This window comes from Ylistrum balloti, unplaced genomic scaffold (assembly GCF_031769215.1).
Source record: "Ylistrum balloti isolate Yb309-2 unplaced genomic scaffold, AGI_CSIRO_Ybal_v1 Utg370542, whole genome shotgun sequence".
Taxonomy (NCBI): Eukaryota; Metazoa; Mollusca; class Bivalvia; order Pectinida; family Pectinidae; genus Ylistrum; species Ylistrum balloti.
Genome location: NW_026782344.1, coordinates 623,597 through 639,665, shown reverse-complemented (window position 1 = coordinate 639,665; position 16,069 = coordinate 623,597). Strand labels below are relative to the sequence as shown.

Below are 16,069 nucleotides of genomic sequence, written 5' to 3'. Positions count from 1 at the left end.
CTGCCTTACAATTAATAGACAAAAAAATCATAATAATGAAATAAAAACGAGGGTTGCTGATGTTGTAAAATCATGTATTTTCTTGAGATTCAAATTTCGAGGTTATCCAAAAATCAACATTTACGTTGTCATTTGATTTTGCGGTTAAATATCGCTCATAAAGTTTGTAATCCATTTTCATCAACTTTCATCTGATTATCATATCTCGTAAACACATAAATTCGTGGATTTAGCACACTTATGAATTCAACCAAAAAAAATCCCCCACCAAAAATAAATTATTTTACAGCTATTAATGACTGTATTATCCCAGCCAGCTTGTATCTTCTTTTGATATTTGATTTATTAAATATCTTAACAAAGCTGAATACAGACACAAGTTTCAATATTTTATTACAAATTAATGTTCACAGCTGTGACATGGGTTCTATGCCAATGAGACTGAGGGCATGACTCAGTACCTTGAACACGATCTTCAGGAAGTACAAACGAGCATACATCAACGGCAGCAGATGGGGGCGGTTCTCCTGAAAAAAACAAGCACCAATTTCTTAAATATAGATAATATATATCTAGATCATCAAAAGTTTAGATGAATATGTTGTTTCCCGGAAGAAATCCAATACATAGTGGTTAATTCAATATATATATATATAATTTGTTCAGTCACCATTATATATTTCTCTCAGGAATTGCATGTACACCAGATAAACAGTGAATGTATACATAATGACAAAGCCAGAAACGGGAAGTCTTTCATTGTACAACTCAGCATCTTATATAACACCAAATGAAATATTTCATCAATTAGAAAGTCAGAACATTCAAATAGATGTGATCTTTTCCAAATATGTGTTATATACAGTATAAATGCAATCCCCTTTACTCACCCCTAAGATGTTTGTCCTACTGTAGAAGGAGCTCACTGTGACATGTACTCACCCCTAAGATATGTGTCCTACTGTAGTAGGAGCTCACAATGTGACATGTACTCACCCCTAAGATATGTGTCCTGCTGTAGTAGGAGCTCACAATGTGACATGTACTCATCCCTAAGATATGTGTCCTACTGTAATAGGAGCTCACAATGTGACATGTACTCATCCCTAAGATATGTGTCCTACTGTAGTAGGAGCTCACAATGTGATATGTACTCACCCCTAAGATATGTGTCCTACTGTAGTAGGAGCTCACAATGTGATATGTACTCACCCCTATGATATGTGTCCTACTGTAGTAGGAACCCACAATGTGATATGTACTCACCCCTAAGATATGTGTCCTACTGTAGTAGGAGCTCACAATGTGACATGTACTCACCCCTAAGATGTCTGTCCTACTGTAGTAGGAACCCACAATGTGACATGTACTCACCCCTAAGATATGTGTCCTCACCCCTAAGATGTCTGTCCTACTGTAGTAGGAGCCCACAATGTGACATGTACTCACCCCTAAGATATGTGTCCTGCTGTAGTAGGAACTCAGACTATGACTGAAGTTTATGAGTAAGTTACAGATCTGTAAATGCAAACAACAATTTATTAAGAATTGTGACAGTGAAATAAGCAGCTTTGATATTTACAAAAAATTGCATGACTTTTAGCATATCATTCACCCAATATTATACGGAAGGAAGAACCATGTTTCCCTCTCTGATTTATTGGCCTTTTGCCAATACATTATAATGACTTACAAAAAAAAATTTAAAATACAATAACATTAACCCAAGCTTTACATGTCTTATATTTTAATGAAACCATTCCATAACCACCCACAGTAGCTTTTGTCTTCAGTAGTAAATAATGTAAACATAGTGCTAGAGTATGAGTGTGTTTTTCTTAAATGCTGAATTGAATTATTATACTGATTCAAACACCTTCAATATTAAGAACTATATTACTTCAAGATACAGTCAGTGATGGTAACTTTTTCAACTATGAAAGTCTTTTTATAAACACTGCATTTGATCACACATAAACAGCTGTGACAACGAGTTACCTTGTGCGTGTGTATTTTGGTTGAGATGCCACCTGATGTCGGTACCAGTTCCTCAATGGTCTCTCTTATCAAGTCAGGGTATGGGAATATGTACAGGAAGAATAATGACCACTCATCCTGAAACACAACAAATCTTTTTGTTATTTGTTCCCATACTTATTTGATGTATAACATGTTAGGTCCCAAGCAATACTGACAAGTTCCACTAGGACGTGGTTAAATGAATGATTTGGCTCCAAAGTATCTAATTCTAAATTTACATCGAAAGCTGCTTTTCAATTGACACTTGTACAATCCTTTGACCATTTTTGCATTGTCATTTTAATCTTTGCGATTCAGTTCTCTATAGAGAAAAGTGCCCGAGAGTTTCTCCCATCTATTCCATCTCCAGTACTCCAGACTGATTCATTAAGCGATGTTTCAAAGCAGAGTATATAATCTAATAGTCATATCTGACCGTCTGTTAAAAGTTCCTATACCAGATTAATCACATGTAATGCAATTAAAATATAGACATTTAAATATGTCACCAACATGTAAAACGGACATTCCAGAGAGTACTTTGACACCATGAGATCTAAAGACATCTAATGAATATGTTTAATCAACAATATGTTTTCTAATCACATGTTGTCTTGTTGCACCATCAGCCTGAAGTAATACAGAACAGATATACACCTTATCTAACAAGTAGAAATGGTCAAAAGTTAGCAGCATTTTCTATGTATGCTCTTCATGAATATTGATTTCTGGAAAAACAAAACTCTCGTGTAAGTATTTTCTTTAAAAAACAAACTCTTGTGTGAGTATTTTTCTGCAAAAACAAACTATCAAGTAAGTATTTTTTTGAAGAAACAAACTCTCAAGTATTTTTTGGAAACAAAATTAAAATACAATTTCTAATACTATATAATAAATGAACCAAAGGAATATGACGTAATTTGTATTTACCTCTTCTCTGAGGAGACTGAAATCCACATCTTTGATATCTGGAAGTGGAGGGTATTGACCTGCAATGACAAAATCAGAATAAAATGTGAACTTGAGCCATCAATAACAGTGTCAATTAAAATGCTGTTTAACCATGTTTAATCCTGTCATCGGTATGTATTAAAAAGTCATTCATGTTTTGTCCAAAGACAATTATTTGCCAAGAAAAGAGAAAACCACACCTTTCCTTACTGAATCTTCATAGTGCTTAAAGAGTGTCGCTAGCCTTGCACAGTTATACATGACAAAAGAACCAGTTCGATTGTCATTACCAGTTCCACTCTCGCCTTCCGATAAATCCAGCTTAACCTGGAACATAGATTCAAACAATGATCATAAAGGCCTACATAAAGAAAGGATAATGAAAAAAAATCATTTCAATACAATATCAAGGATATGCATAAAAGAAGCATTCTGGTCATCAATTCCTACTCCTCTTTGATCTTACATGACAAGATCAGGAATCGCTTGCATTACCCAATAATTTTGTTGTCAACTGCATTTTTAACTTTTCAATTTTAAACATTAGGCAGATCTTAATACCAAAGAGAAACTTAAATTATCAAAATGTTCGGTATTAGATGGGCCTATAAAACTAAGGAAAACCTTGATGTCAACTTACTGCACTTCTGCTGACAGTTGAGAGCATTTCAAACTTGATCCCTGCCGAAGTGAGAACAGAAATAGTGGACTGCCATCCTGGACCTATAAAAAATATTATCAATTATCCCTTATCATTTTCCACAGCAGAGAGTATTTAAGTATATTTGATTTTTCCCTTTTGACAGCAAATTCTACCTTTTTTCTCAAATTAGGAAACCAAAAAACAAAATTGATTTGTTAAAACTTTTACAGAATTATCTTGTGTTGTTGACAACAAACAATGATTCAATAGTGCACCAGGAGTATTATTTTAAAAAAGAGTATTGTGTAAGTGGTTTGTAAAAATGAGAACAAGTGAAGAATGAGATTCATAAATCATGGAACAATCCTGATGAAGGTTTAGAAATTAGCAGATCACAATGAAATTTCTTACCATTAACCTCCTCTCCATATTTCATTAACGCAGCCGCCTTCATCTGAGAAAATCTCAGCCTTGAAAAAAAAAAAATATATATATATATACCATTGGTATATAACTTATATCTACACATCACAGAGAAAATATTCTTCTTATTGAAATTCATGTCAAGCTGTGTATAAACATTTCATTCATCTTAGTTTGACATAACAATTAATCTTGAAAATAAGATAGTGATTTCATTGCTTATTTTTGTCACTAGCTAATCTTCAGGAATGCCACATTTACAAGTTGCTTTGAGCTGATGACCCGAGTGTGGCATAATTATGAAAGCTTTTATTTTAAATGCCTCTTGTTGCTTGTCTTTTGAGGAAGCTTGTTTTCTGAACAAAGATGCAGTGATGAAACTAAATTTAAAAGGATAACGAGACATTCACAATAAAATGCAAAATTTAAATATCTGTGCCTCAATTTGTCAACACAGTCACATTTTAGTTTTAACTTGACTAAATTCTTATTATCGGTTATTTGCAAGGCCATCTTATTTTCAAGGTATGATATTTTCCCTGCAAGAGATCCATGGTGATTTTTGTAACAGGCTTATTTTCAATATTTTAGGGTATACTCTGTGTATTTCTGATAATGATCGACTCTTTAATCTAAGGTGTGTGATTCAATTTGACCTAACACTGCTTGATAGATGATGTTTCAATAAAGATTATTGTCACAATAACTACATTATTGATCCTCAGTTGTGTGATATTACTGCAACTGGTGTCATTACATTTCAAAAACTGAATAATTGTTTTGTTTTGTATTCTGCATGTCCGTTTTGTTTTAATGATAGTACATGAAGATATTTGTTAAAATTGTCCACTACTTATAAATTTTCCTAGATGGCCAGGTTCGGGTCTATTTTTATTTGGTACAACCTGTAGATTTGTTATGATGATATCATCTAGAACATGATGCCCATCTGATGGCACTTTGACTGAAATAGGTAGGGTGTTATATCTAAGACTCAGTTTGTAGATGTCTGGATTTTTTATTTTGTGGACAGTGTATAGAGTCTATTTCTGTGTAAGTACATACTTACTGTATGAAGTCTGCAGCAGTTTTAAGGTTAGCTTGTGTCTGTCTCCTGGATTTGACTGGACCATGGACAAGGTAAACCTAACACAGACATCAGAAATAAGGAAATTGTTTTTTGTTACATTCAGAAAAGATGAGTTCTCAACAGGTGTTAAGGATTTGATGATTTGTAGCTTCACATTCCTTAAAAATGAAACAAAGCCTTTCTTCTTTGAGCAGAAACAGGTAAGAACATACTTAGTTTTACATCTGACACTAGGAGTCCACACATTTAGTATACTCCATTTATATACAATACTAAAACTCCGCATTTGATTGTTATCAACCGTAATTGCCAGATTATGACTGGGCAACTCAACTAAGTGAGGATGTTAAACCCTATAAACCAAATATATCATTAATGGTTTCCTTTTTTTCTATTTTGGAAGATGGACAGATGATTCACCACTAAGCAATACTTCAGATCTGTTCTTTATTGACAAGTGGATCAGTGCCTTATCGATATGATTCTTTTGAAATACTAATTTTACAATTCTATTAAGATTTACGGATATATCGGAACATTTTAAAAATTTTATTATTTTCAGCAATACATTACAAATTTTGTACATTTCAAAGGGTAAATGCTGTTCTTTTTTCTTTGATGAACTGATCAATAATGCATAGCATCAGACAGAACCTATAACATGAGAGGCCATTGGTCGTCAGGTTCTTTTCATACCTTGCCATACCTGTTTGTGGGAGTGCCAACTTACGTGTTTGTGGGAATGGTCCTGAGGCCAGATGGCCCTAGTTGATAGGTCTACTCTCTGCTGGGAGAAATACCCACTGTCAGGTACTACATAGACAATAGTTCCTGCTCCATACTTTTGTAACTGAAAAATTACATTTTCTTAAATCATAACATGTTATCTTAAACAAATTACGAAAAACTTCATAAAGATTGAAATTAAGATTCATAATTGTTTTTTCTTGCAAATCTTACAAACAATAAATTTACAATAAAAATTTCATTTGAAACTTTTTCTTACTTTCCTCCTTAGATAAATGTGTTGGATAGTTTAAAGTTAAATGTATGTATGACGTCTTCATAGATATTGAAGTTGTTTGTCTATTTCTGATATTTTAGACAAGGATTCAATGTAAAAAACCAACTCACTTTTCCAACAGCTTCGTGTAAAAGATAAGATTCTGTTAGTGTGTCTGATATCATATCTCCTCCATATAAAACTGAAGGTGAAAAAATATCCCTTTTTAAATGAATGGTTTAACCAAATTAAGAAAATCAACTTTATCCTGAATTATGGTTTACGTTTCAAACTGCATAAATTTGTCTCGTGAACATGGATGACTGCCTATAAACATCTATTAATTTTGTCATAACTTTTCACTGCATCTTTTAATCACAGTCCATCAGTTTTGATCATAGTACGACTACACTACATGATGTATAGTTAAAGTACCTGGATCAAAAGTATACAAAGTTCCCTTATGACAGATGCAGACTCCACATCTATTGGAACATATACTGCTTCAAAATCAGTTAAGTGATGTTTCACAAGTTATTTCTCAAAATGTTTTGTCTTGTTTTTATATTGAATTTCAATACAACAATTAATTTTAATGTTAGAAACAACAATTTTTTTTTGCAAACTTGAAATCTGTAAAGAAGTTTTGCTAATCAGCAATTTTGACAAAACTTAAAAATGAACTCACATTCTGAGAATTTCAGGTTCTTATCATAGCCATCTTTACCAACAAGCAACTGCTTGTCCTCTACAAATTGTTGGAGATTAAGTACAACCTTGGTCTGGTGCTGTCCTGTTTCTCTGTCCACCACATACGGTTTGCTTACAGAATCACCTGTATCACACACAGAGCTGTCCTTCTCCAACTTTACATGTTTACATGGAACATCACTGTCACGTTGGTCAAAGGACTTGTGACTTTCTTTACAGTAGCTGTTATTCATGGCCAGAGATTTAACCAACTCTTTACAGTCTGCAGAGATCTGATCTGTTAACCCTATGCTTGGAATTTTCAGGTCCAGTAACTCTGGTAAAGTTTTGATTTGTTGACAACATCTTACAGCTTCTACAGAATACCTTCAACAAAACCAACAAATAAGTACATTTTCTTGACTTTTTAAAATCTATTTTTCTGTTTGATAATGTATTTTTTCTCTTTTTTTTAAACATTATATATGATTATAATCAACATCTGATAAATAAATCTCATCAAATGACACTCCATTACGTTATTCAAGGGGGGGGGGGGGGGGTCACAAATTTCAATTTATTACATTTTCTTGACTTCTATTTCTGTCTTTTTTTCTTTTTTTTTTTGGGGGGGGGGGGGGGGGGGTTTTTTGGGGGTGGGGGGGGGGGGGTGGGGGAATTGCAGACCATCCTTGATATAGTGGAAATAAAATTTTCGAAAAAGCTAACTAACAATACGGAGCACTGTATTGTGCATAATGAATAGTTATCTAAAATCATAGATGCTTACCCTGCTTCCTTTAAGATATATGTCACATGTTCCGTCAAAACAGTGGACCGTAAGTTCTCCAGGTCACCACTGTTCCTTTTGTGCCAGTCAGAAGAAACAACCAAGACATGTTTACCTTTCCCAACATTACAAAACGAAGATTCAGCAATTCTGTTCTGCCAAAATGGCACCAGAGTAGATTTCAGTGTCAATGGCCTTTCAAGGTAGAATGTCAAGCCAAAGTGTTTGGAAGTTGTTGCTTTGCATATCTTTAAATGTCGATTTGTATTTGATTCTATCAACTCTGCACAAATTTCCTCCAAGACCTAAAACAAGATTTTATAACAACTTACATATTTTGCATTCAATACGGTTTTTTTCTAGCTCAAGAAAGTATCTCAATTGTATAAGCTCTGTCATTACCAGAAAGACCATTTACTGTCCAATTCAACTTCCATAAAAATGACTGACTTAGACTAAACCTGGTTTGGTTTTAAAAGCATGGGATGTGATCTGTCTATCCGTAACTGTACCTCAAAGATCCTAATGCTTGTTTTTGCATGACAAAAGAGAGAGAAATGCCTTTATTGGTAGTGCTTGGTGAGGGATGACTTAAATCCCTTGATTGTTGGTGCACACACAATTTAATCTTAAAGATGTTTCCAGTCTATCACAATTCTTATAAAGAAAGAGTTCTTGTGTTGTATTGTGGTGAACCCTGGTTAAGTCTACTCCACTAACTTTGCAAGTCAATGAAGCCATATCAGCATGCAACAGGGGGCAAATTATAGAGGAATTTGATGAAGTCCTGCACTAGAATAAACAGGGACGAGGAGGCCATAGCTAAAAGGTTCTGACACATCTAAGAGCAGGTTTTTAAAAATATATACATGTATAAAAATTGACGTTCATGGGATAATATATATTAACCATCTAATGTTCATAAGAACATCACTACTTAATACAATGTAACTCGACCTATTTTCGTTATAATTTTATCGCCATTTCAAAATATTTTATACCTTAGTGTGTATAATCTATCCATATAAATAGTCCTGTTGATGTCATTATCATCTGATACAATATATACCTCCTTTTTTCTCGACTCTTTCCGTTTTCTTGAAATCCCGAAATCTTAACCCGAGTTGTAAACACCTACAACCCATGTGAGTTCGTTACCTCATTCGTGACTTTTGGTAGGCAGCCTTTAGGAATACAGTAGTCACCATCATAAAGATCTCGAACTCTTTTGACCACAGATGTTTTGTCGTAAGAAATATTTCGAGACTTTAAGCATTTCTGGACATCAGAAAGTAATTCTGATCTAGTATCGGAAGCGAGAAACATGTGCCTACTTTCGTTTTCCTCCATAGTTGTTTACTATAAACGTGGTCATGTAAAAGTTTGTTATTGCTGCTGAAACCCCGGCTTCTATCTGATGTAGATTAATTGTCAGATCTCTTGTGCGTTTTGTTCCTAAGTCATAATGAGAGAGCACCTAAATGACATGGACAATTTTAATAACGCAGTCGATTCAGTTCAAGGTAAGAAAATATGAACGAGAGAGGCGGGAAGTCATTACGTTGGCACAGAACACCAGTTTAGTTGACACGCAGATGTTTAGTTGAACACAGGACATTGTTTTAAAGTATGAATATAAAAGAAAATTATCGCAAAACATATATATGAGCGAAAGAATGGTCATTAATCGTTATGTTAAGGTTGCAGCAAATGCGTCATGTGTAACTGATAAAACTGAATACGGATGATCTCAAACCAAATATGAGATTTTGTTTATATACATAGTTCAGACTTATTTTTCCGTAAACAGTATATGACATAGGTTTGTTAATAAAACTATTGGTTGCAATTGCTTTTCTTGATACTGGCTATACTAAAATATTGGTTGTCTTATGTATGGTGGGTGGGTATAGCATGTTATTGTGTATATACTTTGAGTTGGCAACTCGGGTTTCCCAAGTTTACAACAACTGACTTGAAAAATTACCAGCCCACATTCTGGTAAGGAACATGAGCTTGCACTGTATGAAATGTGAACCCCAGACTATGCTAAGTGTTGGGAGCATTGGTTTTCTAACTATCAATTGATTAATGAGACAGAATGATTGTGGAAATATCATAATTTCCAGATTTATTTTTTTCCATTATTTCTGTATATGATATATGTAATTTATGATTTCCCACACTAGGTCACATGATCTTATATGAACAAGTTCAATTAAAACTTGAACCTCAGATGCAGGGGGGACAACTCTTCTAGTGTAACTGCAAGAATGAATATTACTGCTGTCCAGAAATCATACATATACAATGCAGTTTTAAGTTTGATGTAGTGCCAGTAGCAATATCATCATTGTGTTTGATTATGATGTAAAATTGGTCATCGTAAGACCTGCATTAAATTTACATTTGGTCGCAGCCACCCCCTTGTAAACAGTACTTGCAGACAGACACTGTACTTACGATCAAGACTGTAATTGCAACTGGTCCCGCCCTGTTGTGACGTCACTGCGCACATCCAATTACTGAATTTACTCAATCATATAAGATAATGTTTTTCATTCAATTTAACCCGATACCAGATTAATATTACCAAAATGTCTGTAGTGTAAGTGCATAAAATAGAAATATTTCTGAATGTTTTTATTGTCAATATAATTACAAGACACTCGAATATGGTAGTAGGTCACTTGCTTTTAATCATATATATTATACTATTATTACATTAAAAACATGTTATTGTTGTTTAAGTATTATATTATAAATACATTATTAAGTAGCAGATTCAAACATGGGTCACTATATGAGTTAATTATATGACAGCTTCTCACACAAACTAATAACAGTTTCCCAAACTATATGTGTTTCTTATTTGGTAAAGACGTCAAATTTAAATAAGTGAAATCTTATTTTTGATTTTGTTTTCTTCATGATATGAATATAGGCTAAACAATTTTTTTTTTTTAAACTTTAATTTGTTCTTACAATCTGGTAGCCTTTCTTCAGCCATGTGGTAGTAAACATTGTTTGTGTTGTAGGATGCCGCCTAAGCAGCAGCTGGACAAAGCTGCCTGGCAGTGGGCAGAGACAGTCAACCCAGAAGATATTGATCATGACCATGTGGAGATTGCTTACAGACTAAACCTTAAAAAGTGCAAGCCACAGGCCTGCAAGAGAAACTGTAAGGGGAATCCGCACTGTTTAAACTGTATCGGGGAAAGAGTGTGGTTTGGGGAAATTGATGAAAGCAGCTGGCATGATATAGAGGATCCAAATGCGGAAAGACGAGAGGATGGGATGTTTGTGGGTTTAAAAAATTTAGGAGCTACGTGTTACGTGAACACGTTCCTACAGTTGTGGTTTCATAACAAGTCTGTTCGACAGGCTTTGTACAAATACAGAGAGAATGGACTTGACATGAGCAGTGTTACAGAGGAGACTTGGTCACCAAGTAGTATTGCTGGTCATCTACAATTGTTGTTTGCCTTACTAGAGCATTCTGAGCGTCAGTTCTTGGACCCAAAAGTGTTTATTGAACATCTAGGTTTAGATGCAGGCCTACAGCAGGATGCACAGGAGTTCTCAAAGCTGTTCCTTAACCTTTTAGAGGAGTCTCTGTCTCAGCAGTTAGAACCCAGTGTTAGATTTGTTATACAAAACCAGTTTTGTGGGGAATATGCTTATGTGACAACATGTAGTCAGTGTGGAAATTCCTCTCAGTGCCCCTCTAAGTTCTATGAGTTAGACCTAAGTATTAGGGGACACAAAACTTTAGAGGACTCTCTTAAGGACTTCCTTAAAGAGGAAAAACTTGAAGGAGACAACCAATACATGTGTTCAGTGTGTTCTAGAAAGCAAAACGCCATTCGCTCCATACAGCTGCAGGACCTTCCACCTGTTCTTAATCTGCAACTACTGAGATTTGTGTTCGATAAAAAAACAGGGCACAAGAAAAAACTGAACAGTTTCATTCAATTCCCTGAAGTCTTGGACATGTCCAAATTTATTGTCAAAAAACCTAGAATTGTTAGAGAGAATGAGATGGAAATTATAGATATAGATCCTGATGATGATGAGATGGACAGTAACGCCATCTACAGTCTGACAGCAGTACTAATCCACAGAGGCCCTACTGCCTATAGTGGCCACTACATTGCACACATCAAAGACATGGACTCTCGCACCTGGTACAAGTACAATGATGAGGAAATAGAGAAAATGAAGGGTTCAAACCTACATCTTGGTACTGAGGATGACCCTCAGGAAGGCCAAGGCAAACAAAAAGGACGAATCCCAAAAGGAAGCCATGGGTCCAAAAATGCCTATATGTTAGTCTACACTCGCCAAAAAGAGGTAGAGAACAACTCCTACAGCAAAGAAGACAGCATTGTATCCAGAAGTCTAATCCCTCAACACGTCAAAGATTATGTTGACAGCGACAATGAAAAGTTTGAAATGTGGGTTGCTGAAATGATGCTGATGAGAGATCGTAATATTGAGACTGGAAAAGAACAACAGGAATTGACTAAGGAAATTTACCTTAGACTTCTCGTGGAGGATATTCCTCATAGCCAAATGGAATGGATAGGGCTAAAGTGGCTCAATATGTGGTTAGAGGAGCCATCAAAGGCCCCTATGATAGACAACAAGGTTTTCCTTTGTCATCATGGCAAGGTTGACCCCCACTGTGCAGTCAAACTCAAGTGTGTTAATTCTGCTGGAGCCAGTAAGTTGTTTAGTCAATATGGTGGAGGACCTCGCCTCAGTGTTGTGGATTCTCTTTGCCATACATGTGTCAAACAACATTGTAACATGATAAGACTAAAAATCAAAATGGTTGATGATGAGAAATATATAAGTGCCTCTATGAAAATTAACAATGTTCAAACAAATGGCCCTTCGTATTGGGTTGGAAAAGCATCACTACGAAGCTGGAAGAAATTGGCTATGGAGCGGTTGGATGGAACAAGACAAGATAAAGTAAGCAACTGTCATGAGGCTACAGGTAAAGAAGATGTCAAAGAGGAACAGACTGTTTCACCTAAGCATAACATGGAAAACACAGATTTGGTTAACAAGGAAACTCAAAGGCTTTCAAATTGTTCTACAGAAGAAGCCACATGCTCTAGAAATCAAAATGGAACTGTAAAAGAAGATGAAGAGGAGGAAGAAGGCCCAGATTTGAAATTTAACTTTGACGTTTTATGTGATCATGATAAACTAGACCCAGACCTTTCTTGTAGAAAACTTGTGCCAGATCATGTGTGGGGTAGGTTAAGGCAGTACTTTCCAGACTGTCCAGAATTTTCACAAAGTACACCATCATGTGATCTATGCAATAAGATGAATAAAAAGGAACAGGAAAGTAAGGAGATGAATAAACTCCTAGCCACACAGCAAAAATCTGCACTCAATGAACTCTTTGCAGATAAAAAACGTCCAGTAGCATTAAGCTCTCCGCAGGAAGTAAATGTAGTTAGTGCTGCCTTTGTCGGAGAATGGAGAAATTTCATTCGAGAGCCTCTCAAAAGGGAACCAGTTAGGGAGGTACTCAATTCAACTCTCTTATGCAAACATTTGAAGTATTTGTACCCTCCAGCAAATTCTCATCCAGACCTTATTGACCATGGGGGTAAGGTTGTCTATGTGTGGCCAAGAGAGTGGGATGTGATCGCACAAAGCTTTGCAGTTGACTATGAAATAAGTATTGTAAAAACACAAGATGAGGATGGCACAGTGATGGTTTTCACCCTGCCTGAAGTATGTCGTGAATGTGTCGATGATAGAATGGAGAAAGAGGAACAGGCGAGATATGAGTTCAAGGATGCTATTATGTATATCAGAAAAGTCCCAAAAGATCAAAAGCTGGTGAATACAACAGACATGGAAAAGGAGGAGGATCCAGATTTTATACAACAGAATGCAAACAAATCCAGGACAAGTTTTGAAGAACCTCCAGAAAAATTCATGAAACTTGCAGATGGAACACGACGCAAAAGTCAGCGCCACAGAAAATCTAGGGGTGAGAAAGAGTTAAAAGTGTCTTCAACAGATACGTTGAAGGAACTAAAACTACAGATCATGAAGCTGTTTTCTGTGCCCCCATTTGATCAGAATCTGACTGTTTCAGGGGTGAGTCTGAATGATGACACAGCCACGTTGGGGAGCCTAATGTTGTCTCCTGGTTCAGTTATAATGCTGCAGGCAGATGAACCAGTGGAGGACCCCATGGTCCTACAGGATCTCATTCAAGTGTCCTCTGGCCCTGAGGCGGGCTTCAAAGGCACAGGTCTGTTAGGGCATTGATGTTTGCATACCAAATTATCTCCACTTAGATAGATACAAGCCCTAGTGTTGAATTTTATTATTGGTACAGTAGTATTTATTTAGTATGTGAATGTTTTTCTATTTAAAACAAATAAAAAACTTTTAAGAATGGTCATAGAAGACCATAAACTTGGTAAATGAAAACCTTTTTTTTTTTTCTTTTTTGAATTAAGAAAAGTGATTTTACAGAAATGCTTTACTACATTGTAGCTCTGCCTTAAACTGAACTTGTGAATGTGATGATTATAGCATATTGGTGCAGGTCTGATGTATCTGATGATATGATATGTCTGTTGTTCATGTAAAATTCAGAATTGGATTAAAGAACTTGTAACCAAATTGTGTGCCCCAGGGGGTACTTGTGATTTTTTCTACTGCATAATAGTGCTAAACCAGCTTATTACAGGTGTACATATCATATCCATTTATCATAGTATATTTCCCTCTTGATATGATATATGTAATCTCCATTCATGATTTATTGACATCAGTTGAAATTTTGAATTGATTGTAATTAAATGTATTGACTTGATGTCCTTTAAACAGTATTGGTTCAGGATTTGAATTCATTGATTAAATATGAGTTATCCGTTAAATTAGATAACAGCTGGTTTTATGATTGTCATTCTTTCATTAGAAAATTAGTTCCAGAATTATGTATCTCTGTTATTCTGGACAAGAGCTAGCTTCCTATATGGTACATTCTCACAGTGAGCTTACAAATGGCGTCTCTAGTTTTGAAATTTGGAACAAAACACTCAATATATTGTTTACTTATGTATTGTGGGGGTGACTGTTAAGAATTAAACTTTGATCAATTTATCAAATCAGTATTAAATACTGTTCTTGATATTGTTTCCACATTTATTTAAAATTTTCATCTTTCAAAAAAATAAGAAAAAAAACGATAACAATTATGAGGACTTTTTTCATATGTTCAGAACACATTCTCCAAAACAGTGACATATAACTAATTGCATCTGACTTTTAACAACATTTAGTCAATGTTACTCTTGCAAAACCAATATGTGAAGCATTGTATTATAAATACTCTGACTTGGATCTTGGATGGTTACTGAAGTATTAAACAGTTAAGATTCACAGTCATTATCAATGCAACCACATACTATTGTCTATATGTGCAGTGCTTACTAATTTACGGTAAAGTATATTGAAACCTGTCTAGCCCAGCTTTTAATTATATACAGATGTAGTCATGTCTCAACATTCTACTAAATCATATTGCATTCTGACTTCTGACATCCAATTTTATATATGCTGTAAAATCTCTTCATGGAATATAATATTCATGGTTTTTACAAAAAAAGTACTAATATAATCAGTATGATTAGCTGACACTGCGTTTCATGAATAAATATACGAGTCAATAAGTCTTTTTATTCTTATATTTACAGGTCATTTGCTCAGATTAAGACTACCCATGAATCCAATGAAAATAAATTCCCACAAAATTGAATGATTTTACAGGAAGTAATAATTATTGAATCTATTTGGGCATTGTAAATTAGACTGGTTTCATTGTACTGGTATGCACACAACTGATGACTTTTCACATTGTGATGACTATCTGTGGTACAGCACTAGTAAATGTGCTGTACAGAAGGTAGGAAACCCATGGTTACCTTTAGCATTGTTGACATGCACGTCCTTTGTTTTCTAGGAGTAATATAGATGTATTTTTGATGAGGCATTGTTAATCAGGTTCTATTTTTCTTTTCTTTCTTCTAAATGGAAGATTTTTTGATAGTTATAATTTTCTTTTGCTATGCGTGAATTACCTGATATGTAGGAGTTGTTTGTGAATAGCACTTGAAATTAACTAATATTTGATACATAATATATTTGGTTAATAGTTGTATACTAATTTCTCATTACCCTCAATGAGGCTCTACCCCCCAAATTGCTAAAGTTAAAGACTTATACCTCCAGTTTTCAAGCACTCTCCCATATGAATACATTGTTAGGGGCACACTTAACCCCTGTTTAGTGAACCCCTGTTTCAAAAGGTAAGGGGAAACACTGCAGGTTAGTTGATCTTTATTGCTGATGTTTTCTTTGGAACACTTCATCCCACTTTCTTCTTAACAAAATTTTAAAATATCTGATTTCTTT

At 35.0% G+C, this 16,069-nt stretch overlaps 2 protein-coding genes across 2 annotated transcripts; one reads left to right on the top strand and one right to left on the bottom strand.

The window, feature by feature from the left end:
* Positions 1–407: 407 nt before the first annotated feature.
* On the bottom strand, positions 408–8,959 carry LOC132556045 (DALR anticodon-binding domain-containing protein 3-like). Its single transcript, XM_060220438.1, has 13 exons — positions 8,768–8,959; positions 7,610–7,914; positions 6,818–7,206; positions 6,261–6,331; positions 5,857–5,976; positions 5,106–5,182; positions 4,025–4,083; positions 3,611–3,693; positions 3,171–3,297; positions 2,950–3,008; positions 1,999–2,115; positions 1,450–1,518; positions 408–527 (listed from the first exon to the last, which is right to left on the bottom strand). Exons 1-13 carry the CDS (start codon positions 8,957–8,959, stop codon positions 408–410), a joined length of 1,788 nt encoding a protein of 595 aa, XP_060076421.1.
* Positions 8,960–10,648: 1,689 nt separating this feature from the next.
* Positions 10,649–14,064, top strand: LOC132556044 (ubiquitin carboxyl-terminal hydrolase 48-like). The gene has a single exon (XM_060220437.1). The coding sequence runs from the start codon at positions 10,649–10,651 to the stop codon at positions 13,913–13,915; it is 3,267 nt and encodes a 1,088-aa protein (XP_060076420.1). The 3' UTR covers positions 13,916–14,064.
* The last annotated feature ends 2,005 nt before the right edge of the window (positions 14,065–16,069 follow it).